We start from the raw sequence: 27,181 nt of genomic DNA on the forward strand, positions 1-27,181 counted from the left end.
TAAATTCCGTTATTAAAGGCAGCAAGCGAGAGAGCGTAGCCGGTCAATTTGTCGCACTCAACTTGTCGCGCTCAACTCGTCGCGCCTCAATTTGTCGCGGTACAAATTCGTCGCAGTGCCAATTCGTCGCGGTACAAGTTTGTCGCAGTATCAATTCGTCGCAATACAAATTTGTCGCAGTATCAATTCGTCGCGATACAAATTTGTCGCAGAGTCAATTCGTCGGAATACAAATTTGTCGCAGTGTCAATTCGTCGCGGTACAAATTTGTCGCAGCTCCAATTCGTAGCTGTACAAGTTTTCCGCCGTGTCAATTCGTCGTGACGTCAATTTATATATTACAGTGTAGAATCAATTCGTCGAACCGTCGATTCTTCACTGTACATATTCCACGCGAGCTTGTATGTAGGATTTTGTCTTACACGTGAAATAAAAACATGAACAAAAGTGTACACGCAGTTAACTGAAAATAATTAATTTTTGTCAATGCAGAAAGGTCATCGAAATTAAAATTACAATATAAATTACATTTAAAAATTTAATTGGATATAAAAGTTTAATTATATTTGAAAATTCGGTTATAAAAATTTGAAATGTTAAATAATTGATTTTTGCTGTGATAAAATTTCAATATCATGTGGAAATATTTCGGTTTGTATGATATTCCCCAAATTACAGTGAGCCTATCTTTAACGGTAAATTTCTATCTGCCCCATGGGCTCGCGAGTTTCTCTCGCCTCCCCCCCCCCTTCAAGATTCACCAACATTTACCATTACAGTATCTCCATAAGAACCTGAAATATTTAATTAATAATTCAATTAAATTAATATTTAATTTTCACCGTATAAGCCGCACTTCCCGCTTTTGTTGGGATTTCTATTTCTCACAACGAAGGGAGTTGGGCGCAGTTCAAGGATGGAAATGTACAGTGCTTATGAATGACGATTCGACGAAGTTTTCATAATGCCCACAGGATGAGCACCGATAAAGGCAATGTAATCACTATGGGTCAGTCGCATATCTTTGGGTGGCTTGTTTGAATATTTTCACATAGTTTTCATTAGCGTCTAAGCTTTTGGTGCAAGGTTGGTGTGCTTGGTCTACGGCTCCAGTCAACGATTAGTAAAAATTTCTTCTTGCAAACACAAGGGAATTAACATTAACAGACAATGTAAGATTATTATATTCAGAGGTATATTTCCTAGGTGGGGAGGGGGTATGCGGGTTTTATCCCAAAATGACAAGTTCAAGTAAAAGGGCATGACCAAAATTAAGTAATTGGTGATCAAGAACATAAATTAGAAAGGAAGAAGGCAGGCAAGGTTTGAATAGCCCCCCAGGTGGGAAAACTATAAATCTGCCTCTGATTATAGCCTACATTTATTAGGATAATTTTAATTTTAAAAACAATTCGTATCGTACATATAAACACTCCACAATATCTAAACCTTTATTTATTTTCAGTGCTTTGAGTATCATTTTATTCACACTTATATACGTGAATATTGCAGGGGGGGGGGTGCATGTGTGGTGTAGCAGTAGTAGGTAGGGGCTCGGGGATCCATGATGTTCTTAAGTCAGCCACCTCGTTGGGCAATCTGCCTGTTGTGGCGTTGTATTTGTATTTGTATAAAAACCCGATGATGATTTATAGAATAATACGTGATGGTATTATGAATTGCCATAATTTTTTTTTAAGATACGTAGATTTCAATTTATTGCAATTTAAATTGAATTCAAACAATTTAATTTTAAGAAGTACATCATTATTTTTTGTCATCCGTATAACCTGTATCTCTCTTTAAGATACAACAAAAAACTCAAATAAAGAAAATTTATAAGAGTCTAATTCATTTTGAATTGCATTAAAAGTTTTTATAATTTCGGAACATGAATTATGGGGGGAAAAAACTTTTAAACACACGTAAACCAACATATCATTTCCACGTTCAGTTTTGCAATATTCCATGTTTATGCCAACAGAAATATGTAGACCAAGCACACCAACCTTGTTCCAAAAGCTTAGACGCTAATGAAAACTTTGTGAAAATATTCAAACAAGCCAGCCAAAGTTATGCGACTGATTATAAACATAAGATTAATGGTTATATTGTATCTATGCGACTGACCCATAATCATCTTTCTTATTGGTGATTACATTGCCTTTGTCGGTGGTGTCTCATCCTGTGGGCATTATGAAAACTTCATCGAATCGTCATTCATAAGCACTGTACATTTCCATCCTTGAACTGCGCCCAACTCCCTTCGTTGTGAGAAATAGAAATCCCAACAAAAGCGGGAAGTGCGGCTTATACGGTGAAAATTAAATATTAATTTAATTGAATTATTAATTAATTAAATATTTCAGGTTCTTATGGAGATACTGTAATGGTAAATGTTGGTGAATCTTGAAGGGGGGGGGGGAGGCGAGAGAAACTCGCGAGCCCATGGGGCAGATAGAACTTTACCGTTAAAGATAGGCTCACTGTAATTTGGGGAATATCATACAAACCGAAATTTTTCCACATGATATTGAAATTTTATCACAGCAAAAATCAATTATTTAACATTTCAAATTTTTATAACCGAATTTTCAAATATAATTAAACTTTTATATCCAGTTAAATTTTTAAATGTAATTTATATTGTAATTTTAATTTCGAGTGCCATGTACATGAAGAATAATGATCTAATTAAAAGTATGATTTCATTCTTTTCACTCGAGAGTTGTTCTTTAGAGTTGAAAAAAAATCAAAAATCGATTGACATTTGTAGTGGTGTCAGAGACAGAGGTGCTGTTGGTGCCCAGGGTACTTTATGGAATGGGTATGAGCACCCAGAGAAATGATTCAGAAATCAAAATTTCCTACTTCAAGATCAAGACAAGAACCCACAAGTTCCAAACACTTCCGGCATGCTTGGCCAGTCAAAGGTGCCGACATGAAGGAAACATTGAGGAGGTGGAGGGGGGGGGGGCGCTGAAAATCGCCATTCATTCCGTTTATAAAGGGACTCAAACCCGTTCTCAGGGACTCAAATCCCGACAAGAAGTGGGAAATGCGGCTTATACGGTGGAAATTAAAATTTAAAAATTTATTTGATCTCAATTTTTTATTTGGGTGAGCTCTTCAACATCCCTCACTGCGAGAAATGGAAATCCCGACAGAGATACGGCTTATATGGTAAAAATTAAATTTTAAAAATTTAATGACTTCAATGAATACTTTCCTTCATTTGTTAAAAATTAAAACAGATAGGCAGGGGGGAACATTTCCAATAAATGAGAAAAAAAATTAGTTCCATTTTTTACGCCTAAAGCACCTACCCTATTTATAAGATCACAACAAACATATGAATTTTAAAGCAATTCAAATTTGTCGCGATGAAATGAGTTTGCGACAAATTTGTACCGCGACGAAATGAGCCTGCGACAAATTTGTACCGCGACGAAATGAGCCTGCGACAAATTTGTACTGCGACGAAATGAGCCTGCGACAAATTTGTACTGCGACGAAATGAGCCTGCGACAAATTTGTACCGCGACGAGTTTGTAGCACGACGAATTGACGCTGCGACAAATTGACTGCGACGAATTGTCCCGCGACAAGTTGAGCGCGACGAATTGACCTAGACCCGCGAGAGAGAAATGACCGAGTGTGTGAATCAGTAAATGATACAGTAGTTAGTGAGTGAGTGTCAGAGTCGATAGTGTTGGTGAGTGAGCAAACTACTAAATAAGCGAGTGACAGAGCGAACGACCTAGAAATAAGGTAAGTGACCTACTGAGTGAGTGTGTCATAATGAACGATCAAGTGGTAAACTGATCTTGTGAAGAGGGATATAAGGATCTAGTGAGATGATTTTTTTCTGAGCGAGTGACACAAAGAGTGACATAGTGAGTAAAAGCGTGACCAGTGATTAAGTGCGTATTACAGAGTGAGCGACCTATTGAGGTAGTAATAGAATGACCGACCTTGTCACGGAGCAACAGAGTGAGCAACATAGTGAGTTGGTGATAGAATGAGTGACCTCGTCAGTGAATGACAAAGTGAGTGACCTACATACACAGAGTCGGAACTATATTTATATCCCATAAAATGCTGAATTCATATTTTTGTAACGTTGAAAGCTTTCTTTTGATAATGATCTTTTAGGGTTATTAAATGGCTTCATTAGTTTTATGCGAATAATAACATTCTAACAATAGCACACTTACGTAATATTGCGCAAGCAATATATACCCCATTAACTTAAAAACCCCATTAAAATAATCTAATGGGGGTTTTAATTGCAAAAAGACGGAATAAATGCAGAAAATCTGAATATTATCGAACCATCTCAGCACTACCAACATAACAAGTTTCACGCAAAATTTTAATGAGAAAACTATTTTTAGTGTCTTTTAGGATCTGTAAATATTAATTTTTGTTTATTTCCGCTTGGTTTTTCGTACATTTTTCAACAAGAATTGATCAATGATTCCTCCTTTAAGGCAGATCAAGTAAATGATCAACGAAACGCTAAACATTAAAGGAAATTAATGAATTCAAAGTGTCTTATTTACTTTTCCGACCGAATAAACAACTTGAAATTTGTGAGGTTTGTGTTTTTTAATTCCGCTTTTCGTGTGTTGAAATGCAATTTCCTTTTTTTTTCCCTACTGGTGTTAACTTAAAGATCCCCGTTTATTTTACTGATTAAATGTAAATACTTTTACGAATTATTCCACGGGAAGATGGTGGATGGAATATAAATAAGGTGCTGCCTGGAAAAAAATTTCTTTAAATTTCTTCAAATTTTTCAAGGGGGTGGTTTTTTTCAGCGTGTTTCCAATTTTTTGTGAGTGTGAAGATTATTTGTTTGATGAGAAACATGCAAACGAGTTGATTATTCGTATTAGCATGAAATACTAACGGAAATTCGTTTAGATTTTGTTTGTGTTTGATAATTTTTGCCAGTCAAACTGAGCTCACGAGAGCTCATTACACCAGGCCTGACAGTTTATTAGCAAGTTCCGAGAGACTTTTTCTCTTTCCATGTCTCTCACGGATAGGTTAGTGCACTTGCCTATCGGTGCAGGAATTTTGTTTTCGGTAGCCCTACGGAGGCGGGTTGGCGCTGGTGTGTGGTCATCGCTTGTTGGTGCCTCTGCATCAGGAGAGATTTATAACCAGATTTTACCCACTATGGTGCACAGCAATAAAAATTTATTGAATTTTTTTTTTCTCAAAAACAGATGTTAATTGGTGCTTTTATATTTTCAATTGAAACAATTCATCAACACAACAATTTAATTAATTAAAGTGCATCCTTTTTAAATTAACTAAAGTTGTTAATTAACGGTGAAATAAAGTTTCTCTTCATTTTCCTGCTGTCTATTAAGCACACAGTTTTTTTTTTTAACAAACTTGAATAATTGTTTCTTTGAATTTGAATTACAATTCCCTCGGTTTGGTGCGAGTTCATAAATATGAGAACAATTATATAAAATTTCGGAAGCTTTAAAAAAATGACACCTACAGGAAATCAACTCTTTCTAAATGGAAATGTGTTGCACTTATATAGCCGTATTTTACACGGAAATGGCACTAAAAGATTCATTATAAAATACCAGAAATTGAGAAAAGAGATTGCTGTAATCTTTTTTTAACCATATATTTGTCATTGTATTCAAATGCACGATTACATGGGACAATAGAGAAAAGAGGATTAAATTTGAAAAGATGAGTGTCACATTACATTACGTCACGTCATTAAAACTGATATCACTTGAAACGTTTATGTCCCAAGGATTACAATGTGAGGATAACAGTTAGAATTGTTTCAGTGGATAAGAATAGTTAAGGCCAAATCGAGCAAAAATATCCCATTCGTGCAAATAGAACTCTCGGTTACGACCGTGAGGGATGAACACTCTGTCTACAAGTTCAGAGAGAGTTACTCTAACTTGATGAGCCATGAAGAGATGGTGCTACTACAGTGAAGACCTTATTAATCCTCTAACAGAAATTTCATTTAGAGCCTGGTCCCGGTGAGATCCGATACTTGAACCCAACTTGTGTCGGCTCAAGACGAGTTGCTGCAGTTTCCAATTTCACATTTTAAAGAATCTGAACACCGAGAGCAACACACCCCACAAGGGTACAAACATTAATAAATTTTAGTTAATTTTTTGACCTTGTATTTTCTACAGGGTGATTCGGAAAAGATGGGGAAATCTTAAGAGGTGATAGTATAGACCAGTGGTTCTCAACCATTTTTGACTCGCGCGGAGCCCTTTTTGGTAAAAAAATTCTATGGCGGAGCCGCGTAGGCCCATTTTTAATTATTCATTAAAACTACTAATTTATTTTTACTATTTAAAAATATTTATAATTATTTTTTTAAATTTTAATGTTTTTCATTTTATTTTCTTAGAGCGGCCGCGGAGCCCCTGAAGAGTGCACAAGAAGCCCCAAGGGCTCCGCGGAGCACCGGTTGAGAACCGCTGGTATAGACCAATACAAACAATTATCATCAAATAATGCATGGTCTAACACGAAACGCAAATGACGTCCGTCCCTTTTACTCACGGTGACGAACATTTGCATACGGTTTCTTCTTGTTCTTCCCCAGCTTACATTTGCATGCATGGTGTTCTTTCTCTACCGATAAATTTCAACAGGAATGCCGTTTTAGTGTTTGCGACCGTTTCGAAACGCGCTGGCGCGTTCGAGTTTTATGTTAGACTGCATTTTTTGATGACAATTGTTTGTATTCGTATGTACTATCACCTCTTGAAGTTTTACCCATCTTTTCTAGATCACCCTGTATAAAAATCCCAATATCCTCAAATAAGACAACGGGGACTGTGGGAAGAAAACACGCAATGACCTTCCTAAAATTATGTCCTGTTTATAATTCCAACTAATTACTTTGCTGAACTATGTCTTTTGTTTATTTATGTACTGTAAATTTTATTGTAATAAATAGTCTGTTGTGGTAAAAAGCCTGCGTAATGTTATTCCACTAAACTCCTCTAACATCACCATTTGAGAGCAGCGCCTTCATTTCTGACCTAACTCGATCGATAGTAAATCACTGCATGGCGATAGCTTCAATAAATTCTTTTTCCGGAGCCGGAAAAAAAATTGACTCTGACAACTCTAAGGGCGTGAACCGCAACCCGGAACGTCAATTTGTAGGATTTTTCCTAATCCGTAGAAATCTATGGAACACATTCTACTTCTATATCATGTATAGACAATCATCTTTCTTGTGCTTTATTATAATACTATTTATTTTTTATTTTATTTTATAGGTTTATTTGAGATCATAAAATCATCACTTCCGTTCTGCTTCATCTGACCATTAAACACTTGATAACACTGAAAGTGCTCAATAGAAATATCAATTATAGATATGATGCTATTGGATTGAAGTGCAGAGCCTGTGTACACGAAAATAATCGAGGAGTGCTATCTGCATTTCTGGTTTTGATGAGAAACTCTAGAAGAGTTTTGAAATCTCTCAGAGGATACGAGATGCGTCTGTACAGACGGAAACATTGTAGTTGAGAAAAACAAAACACGAATAGCAAGGAAACGGGAACATCTTACATAAAAAAAAAGGGTTCGGTACAAAAATGGTCTGCGGCACAAATATCCTCCGTATCCTTGTCGGAATCGCGATGTACATCTCGCTGCTTATTTACGAGGACGTGGCATGTCTCGAGGATAGCACGGAAATGGTGAGTGATGATAACACTTTCACGAATTGCGGCGGAACATTGAAAAAAATGCGGGGATACATATCAACACCATCCTTCCCTCAGGCTTATTCCGTGCCGATAAAGTGCCGATGGGTCATAGAAGCACCGGCGGACAAAGTGATAGCTCTTTATTTTACGCAATATTACATGCGCGAAGGTCTAACGATATCGGAATACGCTTTCTTCTCGGAAACGCTGTTCCTGGGCAAGAAAGAATTCGACCCCATCAATTCCGACCACGAGCCGACGCATCTGATAAGCAACAAGCCCGTTCTGGTGTTGGAATTCTCGTTGAGGGAGGCTCGTAACGTTCATCTTCGCGTCCGGGAACATCTATTGGATGTTTATGGATTCAACATCACTTACGAGGTGTTAAGCAAAAACGAGAGCGCTAGGAAAGACCCTTGCATCTACAACCACTGCTCGTTCACGGGGTCGTGCCTCGTGTCTAGTTATTTCGAAGTGTTTTATTGCAAGTGTTTCGCCGATTTCTACGGTTCTGAGTGCCAGTTCAGCCCCGGATGCGAGCCTTCGGATAGCAGTGCTTTCTGCAGTAACGGCGGAACGTGCAGGTGAGTGTGTGCTGTGCTTTTCATTTTACGATCCTCATCCCATAAACTAAATTATGAGGAAAACATTTTTCAAAGATACCCGTTTATCTTCTTTTTTTTTTGATTCCAGCAAATTTGACTTTTTGACTGATGATCTTCAATCGAACATGATGGTTTTCGATTTAACGTTAGGGGCCATTCAAGTATTACGTAAGCAGATTTTCAGCCATTTTTACCCCTGTCGGCAAAATTTCGTCAGCAGCTTAGAATATTTCATATCTTCAAAAAGGGGTCGTTGATGACGTAAGCAACCTTCAAACCCCCCTCCACCCTTGTCATGAAAAGTCAGCAAATCCGAACCCCCCCCCCCTCGATGCTGACGTAATACTTGAATGACCCCCTTATACGTACTTTTTTTATTAGGCTTTATAATACAATGTGAGGGAACAGTTTTTCAATTACAATATAAAGGGATAAAAAATTCCTGGTATTTAAATAGGATAATTTATGATATTAAATGGTTTGATTTCTGATATTAATGGTATAATTTCTAATGTTTGATGCCATAATTTCTGATATTTTTGTAAGATAATTTCTGATATTTTTGTAAGATAACTTCTGAAATTAGTGTTACAATTTCTGATATTTCAATATGATAATTTTTATTTCAATGGGATGATTTTAATTTAAACGGCATCGTTTTTGATATTGATGGGGAAATTTCTGAAACTAATGCGATGATTTCTGAAAATAATGGGATGACTTCTGATAACAGCAGTCTGCATTTTTAAACTTTTCGTCAGATGATTTCTTGAAAGTCAGTGTTCCTGAATCGATTTTTGATGCTGATTCCGGAAATGATTTCCATTTTTGTCTATCACGTCATATTTTTACAAATAATAAGAAGTAATGTTTTCAATATTTTAATTAATTTAATCGAAAATCAATCACCATTTCATACAAAGTATTTGGTTACACACTTTAAAAATACTGTAACGAACTGTCCTAATAATTTCAAGACTATTCTTTAATAAAACGAAACCAAACAGTGTTTTCCATTAAATTAACTTTCTCCTTTTTGACTTTCTTGCAGACCCGCCTTCATCAATTCTGTCCCTATTCAACATCCAACAATAGTCCGCTATCATATTTTCATTTCACCTTCCCTGGTACCTATTCTCCATCTCTTTTAATATCCTGGTGAAAGCGTTCACCGTGCTCTTCACTGTAATGGCCCCAGATTTTCCGGAAAGTACTCAATATGGGAGTTTAGAAAGTGCACTTTAACACTCATGTTACAACCCCAACTTCTTGAACTTCTCTAACATTGTTTCAACAATGTTCCTGTAATTTGGATCTTCGTTATTCCCTAGAAACTTTTCGGAAACAGATGAACAGAAAAATCAATGTACTTTTGCTTTCGTGATATATGCTTTATATTGGGTTACTGTATTTTGGTTATATTGGACATCCATATTTTTATGGGCGTAATTTCCCAGCCCCTTCTATGAGCGATTCGTCTGTTGTGGCCTTTGTATGTGCATTTTATCATATTCTATAATGACAAAAATTTAAAAGTTGAAGTTCCACTCTTTGTAACCATCTACATAGTATTCCTCTCCAAAAGTCTACGGATTAAACATATAATTTCATTCCCGGATGTAAAAATTCTTAAAATAAAGAGAGAAATGAAAACATTACAAAAACAAAAAACATCAAAGGCACAAAGACCCCATCTATTACGCAATTCTTTTCTTATTCAGGGTGGAAAGAAAATAAGCGAGAGAAAGCGGAGAGAAGAGATCTCTTATTTTCATTCACACACGCTTTTATTCTTTCCGAGTGTTCTCGCGACATTTTTATAGGATATAATCAACGTTCAAGGTAAGATAAAGACGAGGAAAAATTTAAATATTATGCAAAGGAAGTTTAATATATATATATGTATGTATGCTTACCGGGTGTAATTCAGAAACATGGGAGGGGAAAATTGTAATTAATCTGCCAGATAAGGATGTGGGTAGGTTTTTTTGTTTTTTCCATCGCTATGCTTTTGTATCTAATTTACTTGTCAAGACCACGTTGCCCGTCTACAACAGTCATTTTTTAAACCGTTTTTTTTTAAGTAATTTAATTAATCAGTGGTCTGAATCAGTTTCTTTTGAGTGGAAAATCTGATTTTTTTTCACCCGGTTTTTCCTGCACGTGTCGCTCGTTATAGTCATAATGCACGTGTGTGTGGAGAGCTTTTTCAGTTGGATATTACCTTTTCTTCGTTTAATTGATATTGGATATTACTTTTTGTACATTCATGTATGTGTACGGTATACAGAGGGTGTCCTGTACGTGGTAATGAGACCTTTATCACATGAATCATTCGTCGTAGAGGTATGATTCTAAATTTAAAAAAAATTCAAAATGACTTGCGAAAACCTCCGTGTACCAGTTTTGGGAGTGGAGATGCAGTTCATCACAAAATAAAAAATCGAAATTTTTAAACGGTCACCCCCCCCTGTGCCAACTTCCACTTTGAGAGTTTGAATTAGAATATCTCAGCGAATATTACACAAAAACATAGGATTTTTTCGAGCTCAGAAGTGAGAGCTCAACAACTTCCTAACTGGAAGTTAGAGCACGGGGGACCGTATACGAATTTAGATTTTTTTTTATTTCGTGACGCACTGCATTTTCACTCTCAAAACTGGTATACGGTAATTTTTTAACATATTTTGAACATTTTTTTTTTGAATTGGCATCATACCTCTACGATGAACTGTTCATGAGATAAAGGCCACATTAGCACTTACAGGACACTTTTATGATACAGAAAATGCGTTTAATCCCATTATTATGAATAATCACCGACGATTCTGGTAAATTTTATAAATTTCCTTAAATTTATTACTTTTATCGGCGATTATGCATAATAACTAAGCTTCGTTGGTAAATTTATAAATACTAATAACGGCGATTACACATAATGCCTAAGCGACGTTGGTAAGGTAAACATAAAAAATCGTACTAAATTCATCACCTTTACCGAGTATTATGCATAATCGCCATTGTGTATTTAATTATATTAATAAATATTATATATCGGTCCCGTATACCTGTTAAGATTTATTTTCAGATGACCGTACTTCTGAACCGGTTACAATGAACTCGAAATATTCGTTTACGAATCTTCGAAATAACTCCTTATTGACGTACGTATTTTGAAATCAGACTCGGCATATTGAACTCCTATTCAATTATGATTGCACCCAGATATAAAGAACTCTCATTCAGTAAACATGATCGTACGCTGATATTGCGCATCATTTTACTCTAAACTACCATTACGTATAATCATTTTTTTAGTTATTTTTTCAAGTCAACGACACTTGATGTAATTATGCATAATCGATAGTGAAAGTGATAAATGTATCAAACTTTCCGAGGCCATTGGCGATTATGCATAATAACAGAATATTGTGAATTTATGGATAATAACCGCATTACTATGTACACTAACTTGATTTGTAGCATGTACCGTAACACATTCAAGTACCAATAGTAGTTAGTGGTCAACGCATTTGCCAAATGTGATTGCTGCGATGTTTCGATTGTGTCGTTCTTGTTTTTAGGTGTTTTCAAGATATTCAATACAGTTGGTGAAATTCCATCTTATACGTGCAAAATAAATATGGTAAACGTTGCTTAAAAAAAAACACTAATAATAAGACTATACTGCTGAATGGTCGGTTTCATTCTTAAAAAGGTCTCTTCGCGTTCTCCTAAAGTCATTCTTCCACTTTTCCGACGTTTAGTTCGTCCTGTACTGGAGGTCCTGTACGTAAGGGTTTGGAGACCAAAAATACCCACTGCCGTCTTACGCATGGGCCCACCGGGGCACGGCCCGGGGGCCTCAAAAAATGAGAAGTAGTTGAATTTTTTGAGAATTTTTCAGGTAGGGCCTCAGAAAAATCTCTTGACTGGCCCAGGGGCCCACGATGTTCTTAAGACGGCCGTGACCGTACCTACAGAGGGACATAGACTCGGTTGAGGGTGTGCAGAGACGCGTATCCTTGTTGGCACACAGAGCTTGAATAATGAAGAGATACTTGATTTCTTAATATGTTTATATTGGAGAAACGCAGGTGTCGGGGGAATGTGATCTAAGCGTTTAAAGTTTTGAACGGGATGGATAGGATGGATCATGATTTTTTAACCTTTTATGTGCTGATGGCACTTTGAAGTACCAGGTTTGATAATTTGTTTCAAATTAAAAAATAACCTACCAAATAATTTACATGACAAATATTCGTTATTAACGTTACATTTATAATTTTCCTTTTATTCAACTTTTCATAATGTTGGATATAAGGGGTTAATGCATCGTCGATGAACTGCTTCAACAAGGAGACATTAGTATCTTTTAGTAAGGGAAAATTCTAGGTTGTGGTGTCGCAGGGATTTTTTCCCTCTAATAGAGTTGTTAATAAATGGAGTTGCTTACCTCTGGGGATCGTGAATTCTAACACGATTGACACGTTTATAAAGAAATACGATAGACATACTGGGGTTAAATCGAAAAGATACTTAGACTAAGACAACCAGAATCTTTTTTATGAGCAGTGCATTATATAGTATTAATTATTAGCTTTTTTCTCTCGTGATAATATGCTTTGATATTGGGTTTCTGTGTTTTGGTTATATTTGACATCCATATTTTTCACAGGCATAATTTTTTCAGCCACCTCGTTGGGCAATTTTCCCGTTGTGGCCTTCGTATTTGTATCTGAATTCCATCTCATCCGCCAATCGGCTGGTTATCATTGTGATATTTCCATGGCCTTTGACTTATCCGATATATAGTGATCTTATACGTCATTAGATAGTATAGGATTTCATTTCGCCAATTCCGAGTGAGGATTTTGGTAGTATAAAACGTAAAATTCAAAGGATTATGTTGAATGGGGAATTTAAAAAAAATTGGAAGTTAGCATTGCGGTATTCACGCGCGTTGCTGGGAAATTTACGTATTCAACAACTGATGTAGACGAATACAGTTCACAAAATGCTAAAAATAGACTCAGAATTCAGTGGAAGAGAGATCTCTCTTTTTTATATATAGATGTTATTAGGTGTTTGAAACATTATGCTGAGTATAGAAAATGCAACATTATCTATATATTATTTGAACTTCAAAGGATGCGCTTTGTGGTCGCGAAACTATTTGATCCCTTGAACAGTTTGAAGAGGTCTTCGACCTTTCAGACATGGCGCGGACTGAATTGAAACTTCCCACGAAGAACGCGGGCCACCAACTCATGTAATTTAGCGCCATCTTAATAAAATTGGCCAATGGGGGGCATGAGTTAAACAGGTATAAATGTAATTGAAGACTTTTGTTTATTCAGAAATTATTATTTTTTATTTGTTCTCTCAATTTTGATTAGTTCTGAAATATTTTTTTTTTCAATTCTGATTTTTTCGATTAATTGCTGGTGTTTAGTTAATTATGCAACTAATTTTAATATGAAATCCCTTTGAATGGCTCTGCTAGTATTTATTGTGGTAATTCTGAAATTATTTTTTCCTTCTTGAAATCATTTCTATCAATAATTATGTAATTATTCTTTTATTGATTGTAAAATAATTATTATCCGAAATGATCGGCGGGCCGCAACAAAAAGCTCTGAGCCAGCGAGCTTATGTGTTGAAGACCCCTGGTTTATGGTATCAAAATATCATAATGATTGTGCATACCGCTTTACTTTCTCAGTCATACCAAACTCTGGTCTGTGGTTATATTTATAGAGAGACAATTCACTTCCTTTTCAGCCAATAGGAGATGGCTGTCAGGCTTTGATACACCTAATTATTGTAGATCCTGAGTATGAATTTCATGTAAATGTATTCGATTTAATGCTGCCTTCTATCCTTCACATTGAAAATGAAAAATTGACATTCCGATTGCCTTTCGGAATGAAATGCAAGGATTGTTTGTTACTTCTTGTTGACGCGGCTAAATATTTTCGAAGATATCATCCAGACGCTGGTGCATAAACAATCTACCAAGGCACGAAATAAGTATGGGACCAACATCATAGTAGTTGAAATAAATAGAAGAATTAAGATTGGATTAAGGTATCAGCCTACGTTTAAAATGTCATTTTGGGAAGATGAAAGCCCCATTTCTCAAGATTTCAAAAAAAAAAAGCCTTGTTTTGTTTATATGACACGTAGAACCGAAGTTACAGCCATTTTAGTGTTGCTTTACGTAATCTATGGATGAAAAATTTGAAGTCCGGTTTTTACAAAGAAGGTTATTTTTGCCATTTTATTTGAGTTTGAAACATTATTTATAAAAATCTGTTGATTGTATCGTTACAAAATTTTAATATAATATTTTGTCATATATTGTTAAGGTTATGAACCAAAATATAATGTCCGCCGCATGTATTTGCCTAAGGGGACACATGATATGTAAAATGAAATAACGAAAAAATCACACGTAAGCTTACATCAACAGATTTGAGTGTAACTTATGAGCATATCACATAATTCCCATAACCTGCATCATTACTAGCAGGAAATGACAATATATTTCATTCATATAATTTTCTTCAATCGTGTTTCGAATATTACACGGATTTTGCTTAAAATCTGATATGAAAATGAACTTTCAAAAAAAATTACCATGGTAGACCAAAATTTACTACCGTTTTGACCATTTCGAGACGCTTCCTATCAGAAAATATTATTCAAGTTCCCTCCAGTACCATCATTTTATGGTAAAGTGCTAAGAAATGTAGCCGGATATCTTAACTTTGGCAAAACAATATAATTTTGGAAAGAATATTCCTCTACAAAGGAGAATATAACTATTGCACCAGTATGTGTGTTACCAGTTCCGACTTAAGGAGCTGAGACACGAACACTTTTAAAAAACAATACAAGGACTGTAGTTAGATCGCATTTCTAAAAACCTAGTATTTTTCTGCAACGTACTAATTATTATTTTTGTTGAAAAGACGTCAAAGATCACAACACGATACGTCTTCACAAGAAAAAAGACGTCAGAACAATTCATCTTATGTAACATCTTAAATATTGTAAAAAAAAAAGTGAATTACGATCAAAAATTTTTCATTATCCCTACGAAGGTTAATAATGACTCCCATAACATTCGTTTTCATCAATACGACGCGAACAACGAGATAAAGATTGTACGGAAATCCTCCGAGAAAAACGAATTGAAATAAATGATGATTTCTTTGAGAAGCTTGACGTCTTGAATGACAAAAATGAAAAAATAAGATTAATTATTAAAATTTTACTTTTTTTCCCTCCTCATTCGAAAATGTTCGAACATCAGTGACACAAAAACCATATAAAAGATCGTGAGATGAGTCCAGGATATAAGAAGTGAAATTGTTCTTGATAGCTGGCGGTCATCCATATAGGCCCTGGCCCTTTATTTTTTTATCGTTAGTATGACCAGAGAATCGGACGATCTCTTTTTATTCCCATTTTTTATTTTCTTCGCTGCCGATCTATTCCTCGTAATCACGATCGGGAATGATAAGCTCCTTTTTTTCCTTCTCAGAAAAATTTTTCGGGTCTTTCTCATTCTTCCATCTTATTTTCCTTTTCTCTCCCATATAATACGACTGGAGGATATGGAATGACGCCAGGATATTATCAGTGAGTTTTGGTTTTTTGCCAGGTCAGCAGACGTTGCTAATATAGTGGAACGAAGTATAACGCAAGCCTATCTTTCAGTTTATATGGTCTTATATTTTTCCTTCGTATGTATGTATTTGTACGAAACAAAATACATATTTTGTCATTTTCATTATCTAATTTGCTTTCAGTGGGAACACATTAATCTTTATTTGTGTTGTCATGTTTTACGTTGCTATAGTGTGTAGAAATGTAGTTGACGTCGCTTATTAGAATCGCGGTTGATTTTCGCGGTGTCTTTCACTCTCAAAATTGGTACAGGGTAATTTTTGAATGCCTTTTGAGCGTTTTTCAAATTGAAATTATGCCTCTACCGGCGGTTGAATAAATGAAACCTGTATTAACATTTACAGAACACCCTGCATAGTAATTTACATGAAATAAAAAAATAGATAAAATAATACAAGAGCACATAAAACAAGGCCAGATTCATGTGCCATTATCATCATTCCACGTATTACAGAAAACAACGCTTTCTGATTCTCGTCATCTTTATTTCTCCCTCATAATGATTCAACTCCATCATAACTGAGAAAATGACATTTTCCATAGCACTTCAAAAGTGAGGGAAAGTGAAAAAAAATCTTTCAAATGAAAAAAAACAAGAACAAAAACGAGACACGTAGGAAAGTATACGAAGTAAATTACAAAGAAAATAACAGAAAAATCACAAGAGGTACGAAATGCTAAAGTACTTCCATCGGAACCAGCTGCTTTGAATTCAAGCTTTCTTGTCATCCTTTTCTTTTGGCTCGATTTCCTGAAATAAATATATAGTACTATACAGTATGATATGAAAACAAAATACATAAAATGAATAAGTAAATAAAATCCTTCACACTAAGAGAGGATAAAAAGTAAGTTCTTTTTTTTTATAAAATAAAATAAATTATTTTTTTCCGGACAAAAAACAGCTGTCGTCATGTGTATTTTGAGCACGTATTTTTAGAAATACGTCTAAATTTTCATATTTTCTGCAAATAACGATGCATGCAATGGAAGGCGTGCTTCATACGAAAGATTACTATCATCCTACTCAGTACAGGGGTAACATTTTCTGGTTCTGATTACGTTCACTGTGTCTCTCCTCGTGCTGATTTTACCCCAGTCATAACTCAGAAAATGACATTTTTCATAGCACTAAAGTATGAAGAAAAGTGAGAAAAAAAAAATCAAAAAATATATATTTCAAATAAAAAAAGCAATGACAAAAGGAAGACTTGATTGCGGAATGTAGAGACACGTAAGAAAGTATAGAAAGGACATTAGAGAGAGAATAGCAGAAAGATCAGTAAAGATACGAGATACTAAAGTACTTTCATCGGCACCAGCTGCCTTGAATTCAAGCCTTTTCTTTTGGCTCAATCTCCTGAAATAAATATATAGTACTCTATACATGATAAAAAAAAAGTAAGTAAATAAATGCTTCTCGCGCTCTAAAGAGAGGATAAAAAAAAAATATCTTTCTGGAAAAAAATATTTTTTTCCCGGACAAAAAACAGCTGTGACGGTGTACAGCAAAGTGAAAAGATAGGGAGGAAAAACTGGAACAGAATCGATATTTTTGTCCCACATTTTCCTTACGTTAGTTACAGTTCATCGGCTTCGGGTAACTTTTCTTGCAGTCAAGATATGGTTGCATATCTCATTTTTTTTTATTTTTGAATTCGTTTTTCTCTCTTGAGATATGTAAAGCTATTTTTTTTTGGGATATTTTTTTTTTGTATGTGAATGAATAAATATGTGCCTTTGTGAGTTACTCTCAGTTCACTGAAAAAGAGTTCATCGAAATAAAAAGTATGCAATACTTGAATAGATAGATGTCCTTCGAATACAGAGAACAGGTTAAAGTCGGAATTTGGATCGTTTATCAAAGTATCGTGCCAATGAATTCAATAAAAGAAATTAAATTAACTCTGCTGTGTACCGTTCGGATCTATTTGCCCCGAAACGAAGTTTGCCTCGTTTGTCAGGTACCTGTTTGTCAATAAATTTTTATGATTTTTTGGGAATTTTCAGTTGCTACCTCGTCTTTATAAGGCTGATTTATTTTGGAACTATTTTATTTTTTCCCGTCTTAATTTTGAATTCGTTCGGATCATTTTGACCGGAATAAATAAATGAAACCTTGTAATAAAAGGTATGGTATTGAAAAAATCTGGTATGTAACGTTTGATTTCGGTTCAAATTCGATTGAATTTATTAAGAAAACAAGTTTCTCTCACGTTTGTCGTACACGATAATTTATAGAAGGAATTTTTCAGACGGAATTTAAATTTTACGGTTAAATTGGTTCAAATACCTTAAAAGTTATTTTCATACATTAATTTGGGGGGGAGGGTGAATTTTTTTTTATTGCAATTAGTGTGTGTCCCTGAAATTTCTTCAGGGGTTTCCTAAAGGGGTTTCCTAACAGGAGGTCCGCGGAACCCTAGGGGTACACGTGACTTCACCAGTGGTAGAACGAGAAAAAAGTAATGAAAGGCAGGGGAAAATTGTTCTAGGTAACTCTCTAGACCATATTGCACCATTACGCTACTCAATGAGTTTCTGTTCAGTTTTTCATCTTCAGGCATAGTTGCTGGACGTTCCATGCGTGCGAGATTCAAGATCGTCCGCAGAGGAGGGGGGAAGTGTATTGTATAATACAATTACATTACTTACCTATGAATTCTAGTCGGGTGGGGAGCAAACCCCTCAAGCTTTATCAGGGAAGGCGAACTCGAGCACCTGAGTTCTCGGGTCCCTTGTCTATGCCCAACATGGTGTTTATAAGATGAGCTTTTCTACCGATGTACATACACGCATAATCTGCATTGCGATAATCGAATTTATGACTGAGAAATAAAAAGAATGAATTTAGAACTCTGAAGAGTGACAAACTAAACATTTTCAGAAAAATAAGAGGACAACCGAAAATCTTCTGCAGGAACAGAGAGAATGCTCGCAACCCGTAAAACGGGACATATCGTCTAATGGGATAGAGCATGCCTCTAAAACGGTCTTGACTGTGGAACGGCTTGGGAAAAAGTTGGTCACCCTGCTCTAGAGCATGACGGGTCCAGATGATTGTTTACACAAATTAAGTACGTGGATGAGCAGCAGAACTGAATTTCACAACATACACCGAGCCACATTCCATCGTGTTCGTTAAGGGGTTAATTAAGAATTCCGGACGGATTATTATTAATGGTCAAAAGAAGTAGGGATAACAGGAAACGTGTGTAGATGTATGCATTCAGCCACAATAGAATGTGTATGATATTTCGCCGCCACAGGGTGTTCGTGTCCAACGAGATTTTCACAAACTGATATACTTGACGAAGCGAGAAGTAACTTCATTATTCGGAGATGCCAATTAAAATTACGAATAGTACACGTCCTCATTTTGGATTATTCGGTTTAAATTAAAGTTACTGAACGTTCAAATGAATGGCATCTGACGTAATAACGATACCACGCGTGACAGATGCGTGTGAACTTCAACACATCGATTTCAGAGAGAGAGAGAGAGAGTTCTCTGCGATGCCGCTATCTTTCTACATCTATATTATCGTCCAGATATACTGTTAAATTTATGATTTATTAGCTAAAATTTATAAGAATGATATACTGTTTAGACCTGGATAATGTAGAGAGAGAGAGAGAGAGAGAGGAAGAGAGAGATGTGTTTTCACATACACAGGTGGCCTATAATCAAAATACACCGTTTCTGGAGTGTTTTATTAAAGTGATTAGAGATAAAATATTGAGCAAAAAAAAAGAATAATACTAGAGTTTTGAAATTTGTACCCCAAATGACGTTTTCTACGTGGCGTAAATTGCAAATTTCCACACTTACAAATACAAAGACCGCAAAAGGCAGAATGCCCAAATATGTGGTTATGTGTCGATTAGTGACGTGAATGTCAATTGCTTTGAACAACTGCTGAGGAGCTGTTTTTCAGACGATGTAATCAACCATCAATTTTCCACTATTTGCCTTGCGATTTTTTCTTTGAAGCTATCTAATAGGCTAGGCTGTGTTAAGGCGCATTACATGATATGGAAAATATCATTTCCTGCCACTTGGGTAATCATTACAAAGCATAAAATACAATAAACTGTGAAACATGCTATGAAGGTAACATATATTTGATGAATATAATGCCGAGGTGAACTCGGAAGAGAAAAGTCATCTGGTCTCTACCGGGACTCGAACCCAGGCCCTCTTGCAAACCGAGTGAGCATGCTACCATCTACAACACTAGAAACACGACCCTGCCTTCTTTATTTCACGCAATGTGGGGTGAGGCCCTGAAGTAAAGGCATTAATTGCCTCTTTTAACTTCAGCAAGTGATCCCCAGGTGGGAAGGTAAAAAAGAGATGGACGTCTCTTTTCCCAGCCCAATATATCCTCCTTTTATACCGTCCCACTTGAGAGCCATTTGCTGAAGCTAAGAGAGGTTACTAATGCCTCTACTTCAGCGCCTCACGCCACAGTGAGTGAAATAAGGACGGTTGTGTCTCAATGGTGTAGATGGTAGCATGCTTGCCCGGTCTGCAAGAAGGCCTGGGTTCGAGTCCTTGTAGAGATCAGACGCAGTTTCTTCCCAAGTTCAACTCGGTAATGAATCAGGACTTCTTTGTTTTGGGATCTTGGTTATTGGCCCACCCACTACTCACCATCTGAAATAATTTTAGTAAGGCATTTAAAATTAAACGCATCGGTGTATTAAATTTGATTCTGACACCCCCCCCACCCGGGACAGGTTAGAATTTCCCTTAAGTGGTCCGTTCCATGGATATTTTGAGCACCTTTGACTAATACAGTAGATCCTCTCGAAAACGGACACCCACGAGACCATAACTTTTTGTCCGCTAATAAGGGAGGTAAGATAGTTAAGCGAGGCGAGATAGTTTAAACTCATTTATACGACTTTCATATTTATACGCCGTTTAACTTTGGCCACAATTTATGCTTAAATATATATGCTACTGCGTATCAAATATAATCTTAGTTTAATATGATAAATTCTCGATATATGACCAAATAAACTAATAGAAAAAAAATAGAATTTGCCGATTTTTATCGTCTGCTATCGAGAATGTCCACTAACGGGAGTGAAATACATCAAAGCCCTATTCTACGTGACCGGGAATCAAAACTGTCTGTTAACGGGAGGTGTCCGTTAATGGGGCGTGCCCGTTATGGGAGGTTCCACTATATATTAAAATAGGGGTGCTTTTCAGTCTATGGACCAGATATGCGGTACTTCTGTCGTTCGCGGGACAGAAACTTGTGCGTAGGGCTGGCCATATAAGATCCGTATTTGATGGAACACTCGCGTAATTTTGGTCGAGCAAAGCGTTCTACAAAATGTCTTGTTTCTTTCCGTAATTTCATAACGGTTGCTTCAGTTTCAATTCTTTACTGAAATCAGGAAATAAATTGTTTTAATGACTTTAAATTTCATTATGCTAATTATGAATTATTATTATTTTATCATCAGTAAGTATAGTTAACTATATGTGTATTCTATATTTATCAAACATATACGTTTTCTGGGGATTTGCATTTTTAATCCATTGCGACTCGCACTAACCCTCTATTCTCCACCATTGGAGATTTTCCAGAAATTTCAGTTATGGTTGGCAACTTTTCAAACGTTTGACATATTTTTGGCTATAATTGGGTAATATCATTGTTTCCGACAATTTTTTTGGATATATTTGGCAACTTTATTTGTCTTTGGTTTTCGGCGATAACTTGTCTCATGAATCCCGGTTTCCCGTATTTTAGTCGAGGAGATATGTTTAGTCGAGCAGGCCAGAATATATATATAAGTATAGATCCTACTTTTCCCTCGGAACACTTCTCACCGGCAGGATGGAACACTTTGGTGTGCCGCATTTGGTTCACAGGTCAGAGGTTGTGAAACCTTGTAATAAAACGTATGATATTGAATATCTGGTCTGGAACGTTTCATTTCGGTTCGAGTTTGATTGAAAGTATTCAGAAAACAACAAGTTTCTTTCACCTTTGTCTTTTACGGTAAATTTATTGGAGGAACTCCAGACGAAATTTAAAATAGTTCGATTACATTATCGCCGAAGAAGAAATCCATCGATCTCAGTTGTCGAAATTTCCTATCAGTTTTTCCGTCTTTACTCGAGATTCGTTCGCTTCGTATATAAAGCTATAGTTTTTTCTTTTCCTCGATTTTGCCGCATTTGTCAAGCGTCGAACTGGTGCTGAAAGTAGTCGATAAGAGATAGTGAACTTTCGACCATCGATATCCAATATATAATAACAAAATGAAAAAAAAAAGAGAACTTGGAAGTTAAAATAGAGGTTTCTAACTTTTCCTCGAGAAAGTGTGAGTGAGAGAGAAATGTGTTTGTTTTGTTACAGCCGACTTTTCCGAGATTACGGAAATTTGTTTGCGCTTCAATCATTCTTTCGCTTACGGAAACGTTCTTTAAAAAACACACTCCAGTGACATTATCGCCAGTTTGTTGTTTAGTTCGTGAAGTCCCATTTTTTTTCCCCCGACTTCATTGACTGAGTGGATGTAAGACTTCCATTGATGAACTATACATGGAAAAACTAGTTAGACTGAGGATAAAGCGCGCTTTACCAACTATTCCTCTATTCGGGTAGTGCAAGGCATTTGAATCGATTTCTTTATTTTGTTTGCTTTCTTGTGTTTTCACAAATTTCCATGCATAAGTTTGGCTTCTTTAGAAATTGGAAAACAAAACATATCCTATTACGTGCAATTTTTTTAAACCCTTAACTGGCGTGGTGGGGCCGGTTTGACCCCACGCATTCTCCATCTTGCCACCCTTTGTGAAGGAAATTCATCTGGACCATCTTTTTTCAGTACTTTTCAAGCTAATTGTTTACACGCGTTTGACAAATTTATGTGATGTTGTTATCCTACGTTTTCTTCCCTCTGTATCAGTGATTCCCAACTTCGGCGTTAACAACCCCTGGGGGCGATAGAATGCTTTATGGGGCGGTAGAAGCTACGGATAGGATTCCGTGGGTTAGATTGCGATGGGAGAAAAAAATTTTGAAGATGGGTGCGATGGGACAAAAATGGTTATTAAACTATGTTCTATATCACTGATCGAAGCTTCTGTGTGGTCAAAATGACCACGCCATTTGCGTGTATTTTTTTTTTTTTTTTTTTTTGTCTGACGGCCGGAGTATTCAGATCGAAATGTCATATCGAAAGAGCACCAGTTTTCTTGATAACGGTTTCAAATTAATAGTGAAACATCGGATGTTCGAGTTGGGCATGCGGATAGCGTTGTTAGTGAATTTTACGTAAGATCTGTGTGATCAACATGTCATGGTGTTGTTTACAAGTACTGTTTCCGACTTAGAACAAGACTAAATTTGGTGCTTATGAAAATATAGTAAATTATATTTTAATTTGTAAATTTTATTTTCCGAGCAAATTTTAATTATATCTGTACTTTTTTAAATAATGAAAATTTCCTTAAACAATTTAGTATATAATAATTTTTAAAAAATTCAAAAATCATGTACTATTTCATTTCTTTCGAATGTGGGTCTTGGTAAAACACCATTTTTGAGAAAATGATCAAAGGAATTTGAAAAAAGTATTTAATGAATTAATTGATAGATGAATGAAATGTAAAAATCCCATTGCTTTTATGACAATTTCTTCTGTTTATTTTTAAAATGGATTAATACTTGCTGGGTGGAAATGGCACCACGACGCCAGTTACGAGTAGAATTTTCACCACGCCAGTAAAGGGATAACTGAAACCGTATAAAAATAAAAAACTCAATTGGAATCTTAAATTTTGTTGAAACAAATCATTAGACATATTTAATAACCAAAAAACTAGTTAACGTTGAATCATGGTGAAAATCCGCTTCTCCTCAAGCTTTATATTCATGCAGTAAAAACGTTATGAGGTGAAATTGTTTTCGTTCCTTTTTCACTGTGTATACGTTTCTACAGTATAAATATTAATTTCAACAAAAAATGAAAAACAGCGTATAATATCAACTCCTGTCATGGATGCATGGTGAATGTTCAATACATATTTTGATAATTAGTTGAAATAATCTCAAGTATGAGTGGATGTGCGTGCTTTCGTTTCAACCTCGCTGCACTATTCAGATCAAATTGATCCGAAAGCAAATTTGCCTTGATTATTGAGTAACTGTTTGTCAATAGGTTTTTTCTGATTTTTTCTCATTATATCAGTTACTAAAAGATTTTTCGGAAGAGTAGTTATATTTGGAGATTGTGTGAATTCAGGAAAAACTTTCGTCTCTGTTCCCGCTCAGAACTCGAACCCTGGTCATTCGTGTGCCGGACAAGTGATCTATCACTAAGCTATGGTAACAGAATATCTCTTCTTTTGAGGGAATGCATACACGCCCAGTGGTAAAAAAATCAAGAACAACCTGCTACCCATCACTAATATCGTGTAGGAGCTCCTCTGGCTTTCATGACAGCAGATATTCTTCTAGGCATGGACTCGAACCCTGGCTGTTGCTGAAACCGTTGAAGAGGATAATTAGCCAATGCTAACGAAATGGCAGCTCTTAGGGGCCGTTCAAGTATTACATCATCATCGATGGGGAGGGGGGTTTCCGAATTGCTGACTTTTGATGACGGGGGGTAGGGGGTGTTTGGAATGCTTACGTCATCAACCACCCTTTATGAAAATATGAGTTGGATTCAGAGGGGCAGAGCTGATGACGAAATTTTGCTGACGGGGGTGGGGGTAAAAAATGGCTAAAAATTTGCTTACGTAATACTTGAACGGCCCCTTAATACTCTCAGATAAGAAGGTGATGTTTCGGAGCTTTTAACAAATCTTTCACTCTTGTCCAACAAATGCTCAATTGGGGTGAGATCGGGTGACTGAGAAGGCCATTGAAGCAATTGAAACTGTGAAACATGTTGGTCCAAAATGGGACACTTGATGAATGGAAGAGGGTTGTCTGATGGTCAAGATATCTTCTCCATGACGGTGATGGAAGGATCCAATCGTCTCTCAAGCAGCTCGAGACCATGGATCCGGCATGCCACATGGCATCTGTTCAAGTGATTTTCGGCAGAATCGCGGTCTGGGGAAAATTTTCATGGTATACTCTTGGTCCCATTGGAAATATCCATTGTTGGAAATATTCCGAAACAAACAGCGCTTTCCTCCACATTCTTGCTGACCATGTGCTCCCGTTTATGGCCATGATGGTTTCTGATGATAAGCCAGCACTGTGGGAGAGTGCATTGACCTGCTGGAAATAGCCATTATCATCAGGAAACTTTATGGCAATAAATGGGTGCACATGGGCAGCAAGGATGTGAAGGTAGGCCCTGCATTGACAGATGCTTCCAATGGAAATAAGGGATCAAAAGTATATCAGGAAAATGTTTCCCAGACCGTGATTCTGCCAGAACAAGCTTGAGCAGTTGTCATGTGGCATGCCGGATACATGGCTTCGTGATGCGTGAGCCACGTATAGATCCTGCCATCACCGTCATGGAGAAGATATCTTGACTCATCAGACCAGACAACCTTCTTCCATTCATCAAGTGTCCAATTTTGTAGTTCTCTAGCCCACAAAAGCCATTTTCATCGGATTTGGAGCGGAGGACTTTTATTGGTCACCGGTTATTAGAATCAATTCGTTTCAAGATCCGTCTTATAGAGCGTGCAGATATGTTTTGTGATGATCCTGACCTGTATTGCTCTGCAATTTGTTGCGTTGTAGTTCTTATGTTGCTGCACACAATGCGTGTCAGTTCCCTGGCATCTTTTTCGTACACAAGCGATTTCTGCTCAAAGTTTTTGGCTTAGCTGTCATTCGTTTTGAAGACGCGAGAAACTGTTGAACTAGAAAAGCCAAGAAGGTTAGCGGCTTCGGAGATACTGAATCCGCTCCTTCTGGCACCTACAATTATACCATGCTCAAAGTCACAAAATCTCTTGTTTTTCTTTCAACTTCTTCTATATACTGTATATATATCGGTTGCTACCTCAACTTTATAAGACCGATGCGTTTTTGAATTTGTTTATTTTGTTCCGTCTTAATTTTGGCATCCTTACTTTTGTTACATTCGGGTGAGTATGACCCGATGAAAAAATATTACTTCAAAACCCTTAAAATTTATTTGTATTTTGTATACATTTATTTGAGGGGGAAAGTTTTTTTATCGAGACTTGTGAGTATCTGAAGTTCTTTTGAACATCATTAGAGCACAGGTTATCCCAACCGGTGTTTCTCGGAACCCTAGAGGATCCATAAAACTCAAATAGCATCTCTGTATCATCGTGATACAGCGTCATTTGTGAGCAAAATTTTATTTTTTCGTTTATAATTATAAAAACAATACGTCATAATATGTGTTTTGGTGTGAACTGCTCTTGTTTTATGTCGATTGGTGGAATTATTTATTTATATGTTTCTTTTTTTCCAGTTTTTAAAAAGTACTATTGACTTTTTGCCCACCTTGTTTATTGAGTCAATCATGAATCCAGAATTTAACTGAATAATTGGTTTAATTAGTTAATGGATTAAAAATTAGTTTTTCACATTTCTCAACATGATTCGGCCAAGTATTTGCAAACATCGATGGCTCATTGTCCTGAAATTATTTTTAAATCTTTCTAATTGAAACTGAAGATACAGTGTCTTCATTCAGATACACATTAACACGAGTAGAATGAATTATTTGTGATTTTCAAACATTAGTTATCAGACATAAATTTCAATTGAATTAGTCTCACGTATCGTGACAGATTACGAAATATTTCAGTTTGGATGAAACTATTCATGTCTCATGTCATTCATCTAATTAAAACACACATTTTCAGTACAACTAAATTCCAGTAAAGATCCTAAAATAATCATATTTAACTAAGAATTGTTTCATTCGATGATTTTTTGATAGTATATCTTTGGTTTTAATAGGATTTGGGCAAGGAAAGAATTTTTTTCCCCATTACTTATCAGATTATCCAAATAAGAGATTCAATAACATAATCTGACTAAATAATGATCCAACTAATCCTACTAATTCTCGTAGTAGACAACTGATGACTCAGGGTTATTTGTCATAAAAAAACATTACATAAAAGCATGTACAAACAAAACCGACCAAGACATA

The 27,181-nt window shown here is 36.1% G+C and overlaps 1 protein-coding gene across 1 annotated transcript in view; it reads left to right on the top strand.

Annotated features, from left to right (window-relative positions):
- Positions 1-27,181, top strand: part of LOC149087026 (uncharacterized) — a 243,732-nt gene that overhangs the window by 90,463 nt on the left and 126,088 nt on the right. Inside the window, exon 2 of the mRNA XM_089231244.1 lies at positions 7,302-8,323. Coding sequence (XP_089087370.1) covers positions 7,626-8,323 — 698 coding nt within the window. The 5' untranslated portion in view covers positions 7,302-7,625. The remainder of the gene's footprint in view (positions 1-7,301; positions 8,324-27,181) is intronic.

The sequence above is a fragment of the Pholcus phalangioides genome, unplaced genomic scaffold (genome assembly GCF_987345545.1).
Source record: "Pholcus phalangioides strain wild (caught in Gottingen) unplaced genomic scaffold, Ppha-v1.0 ptg000004l_1, whole genome shotgun sequence".
NCBI classification, from domain to species: Eukaryota; Metazoa; Arthropoda; class Arachnida; order Araneae; family Pholcidae; genus Pholcus; species Pholcus phalangioides.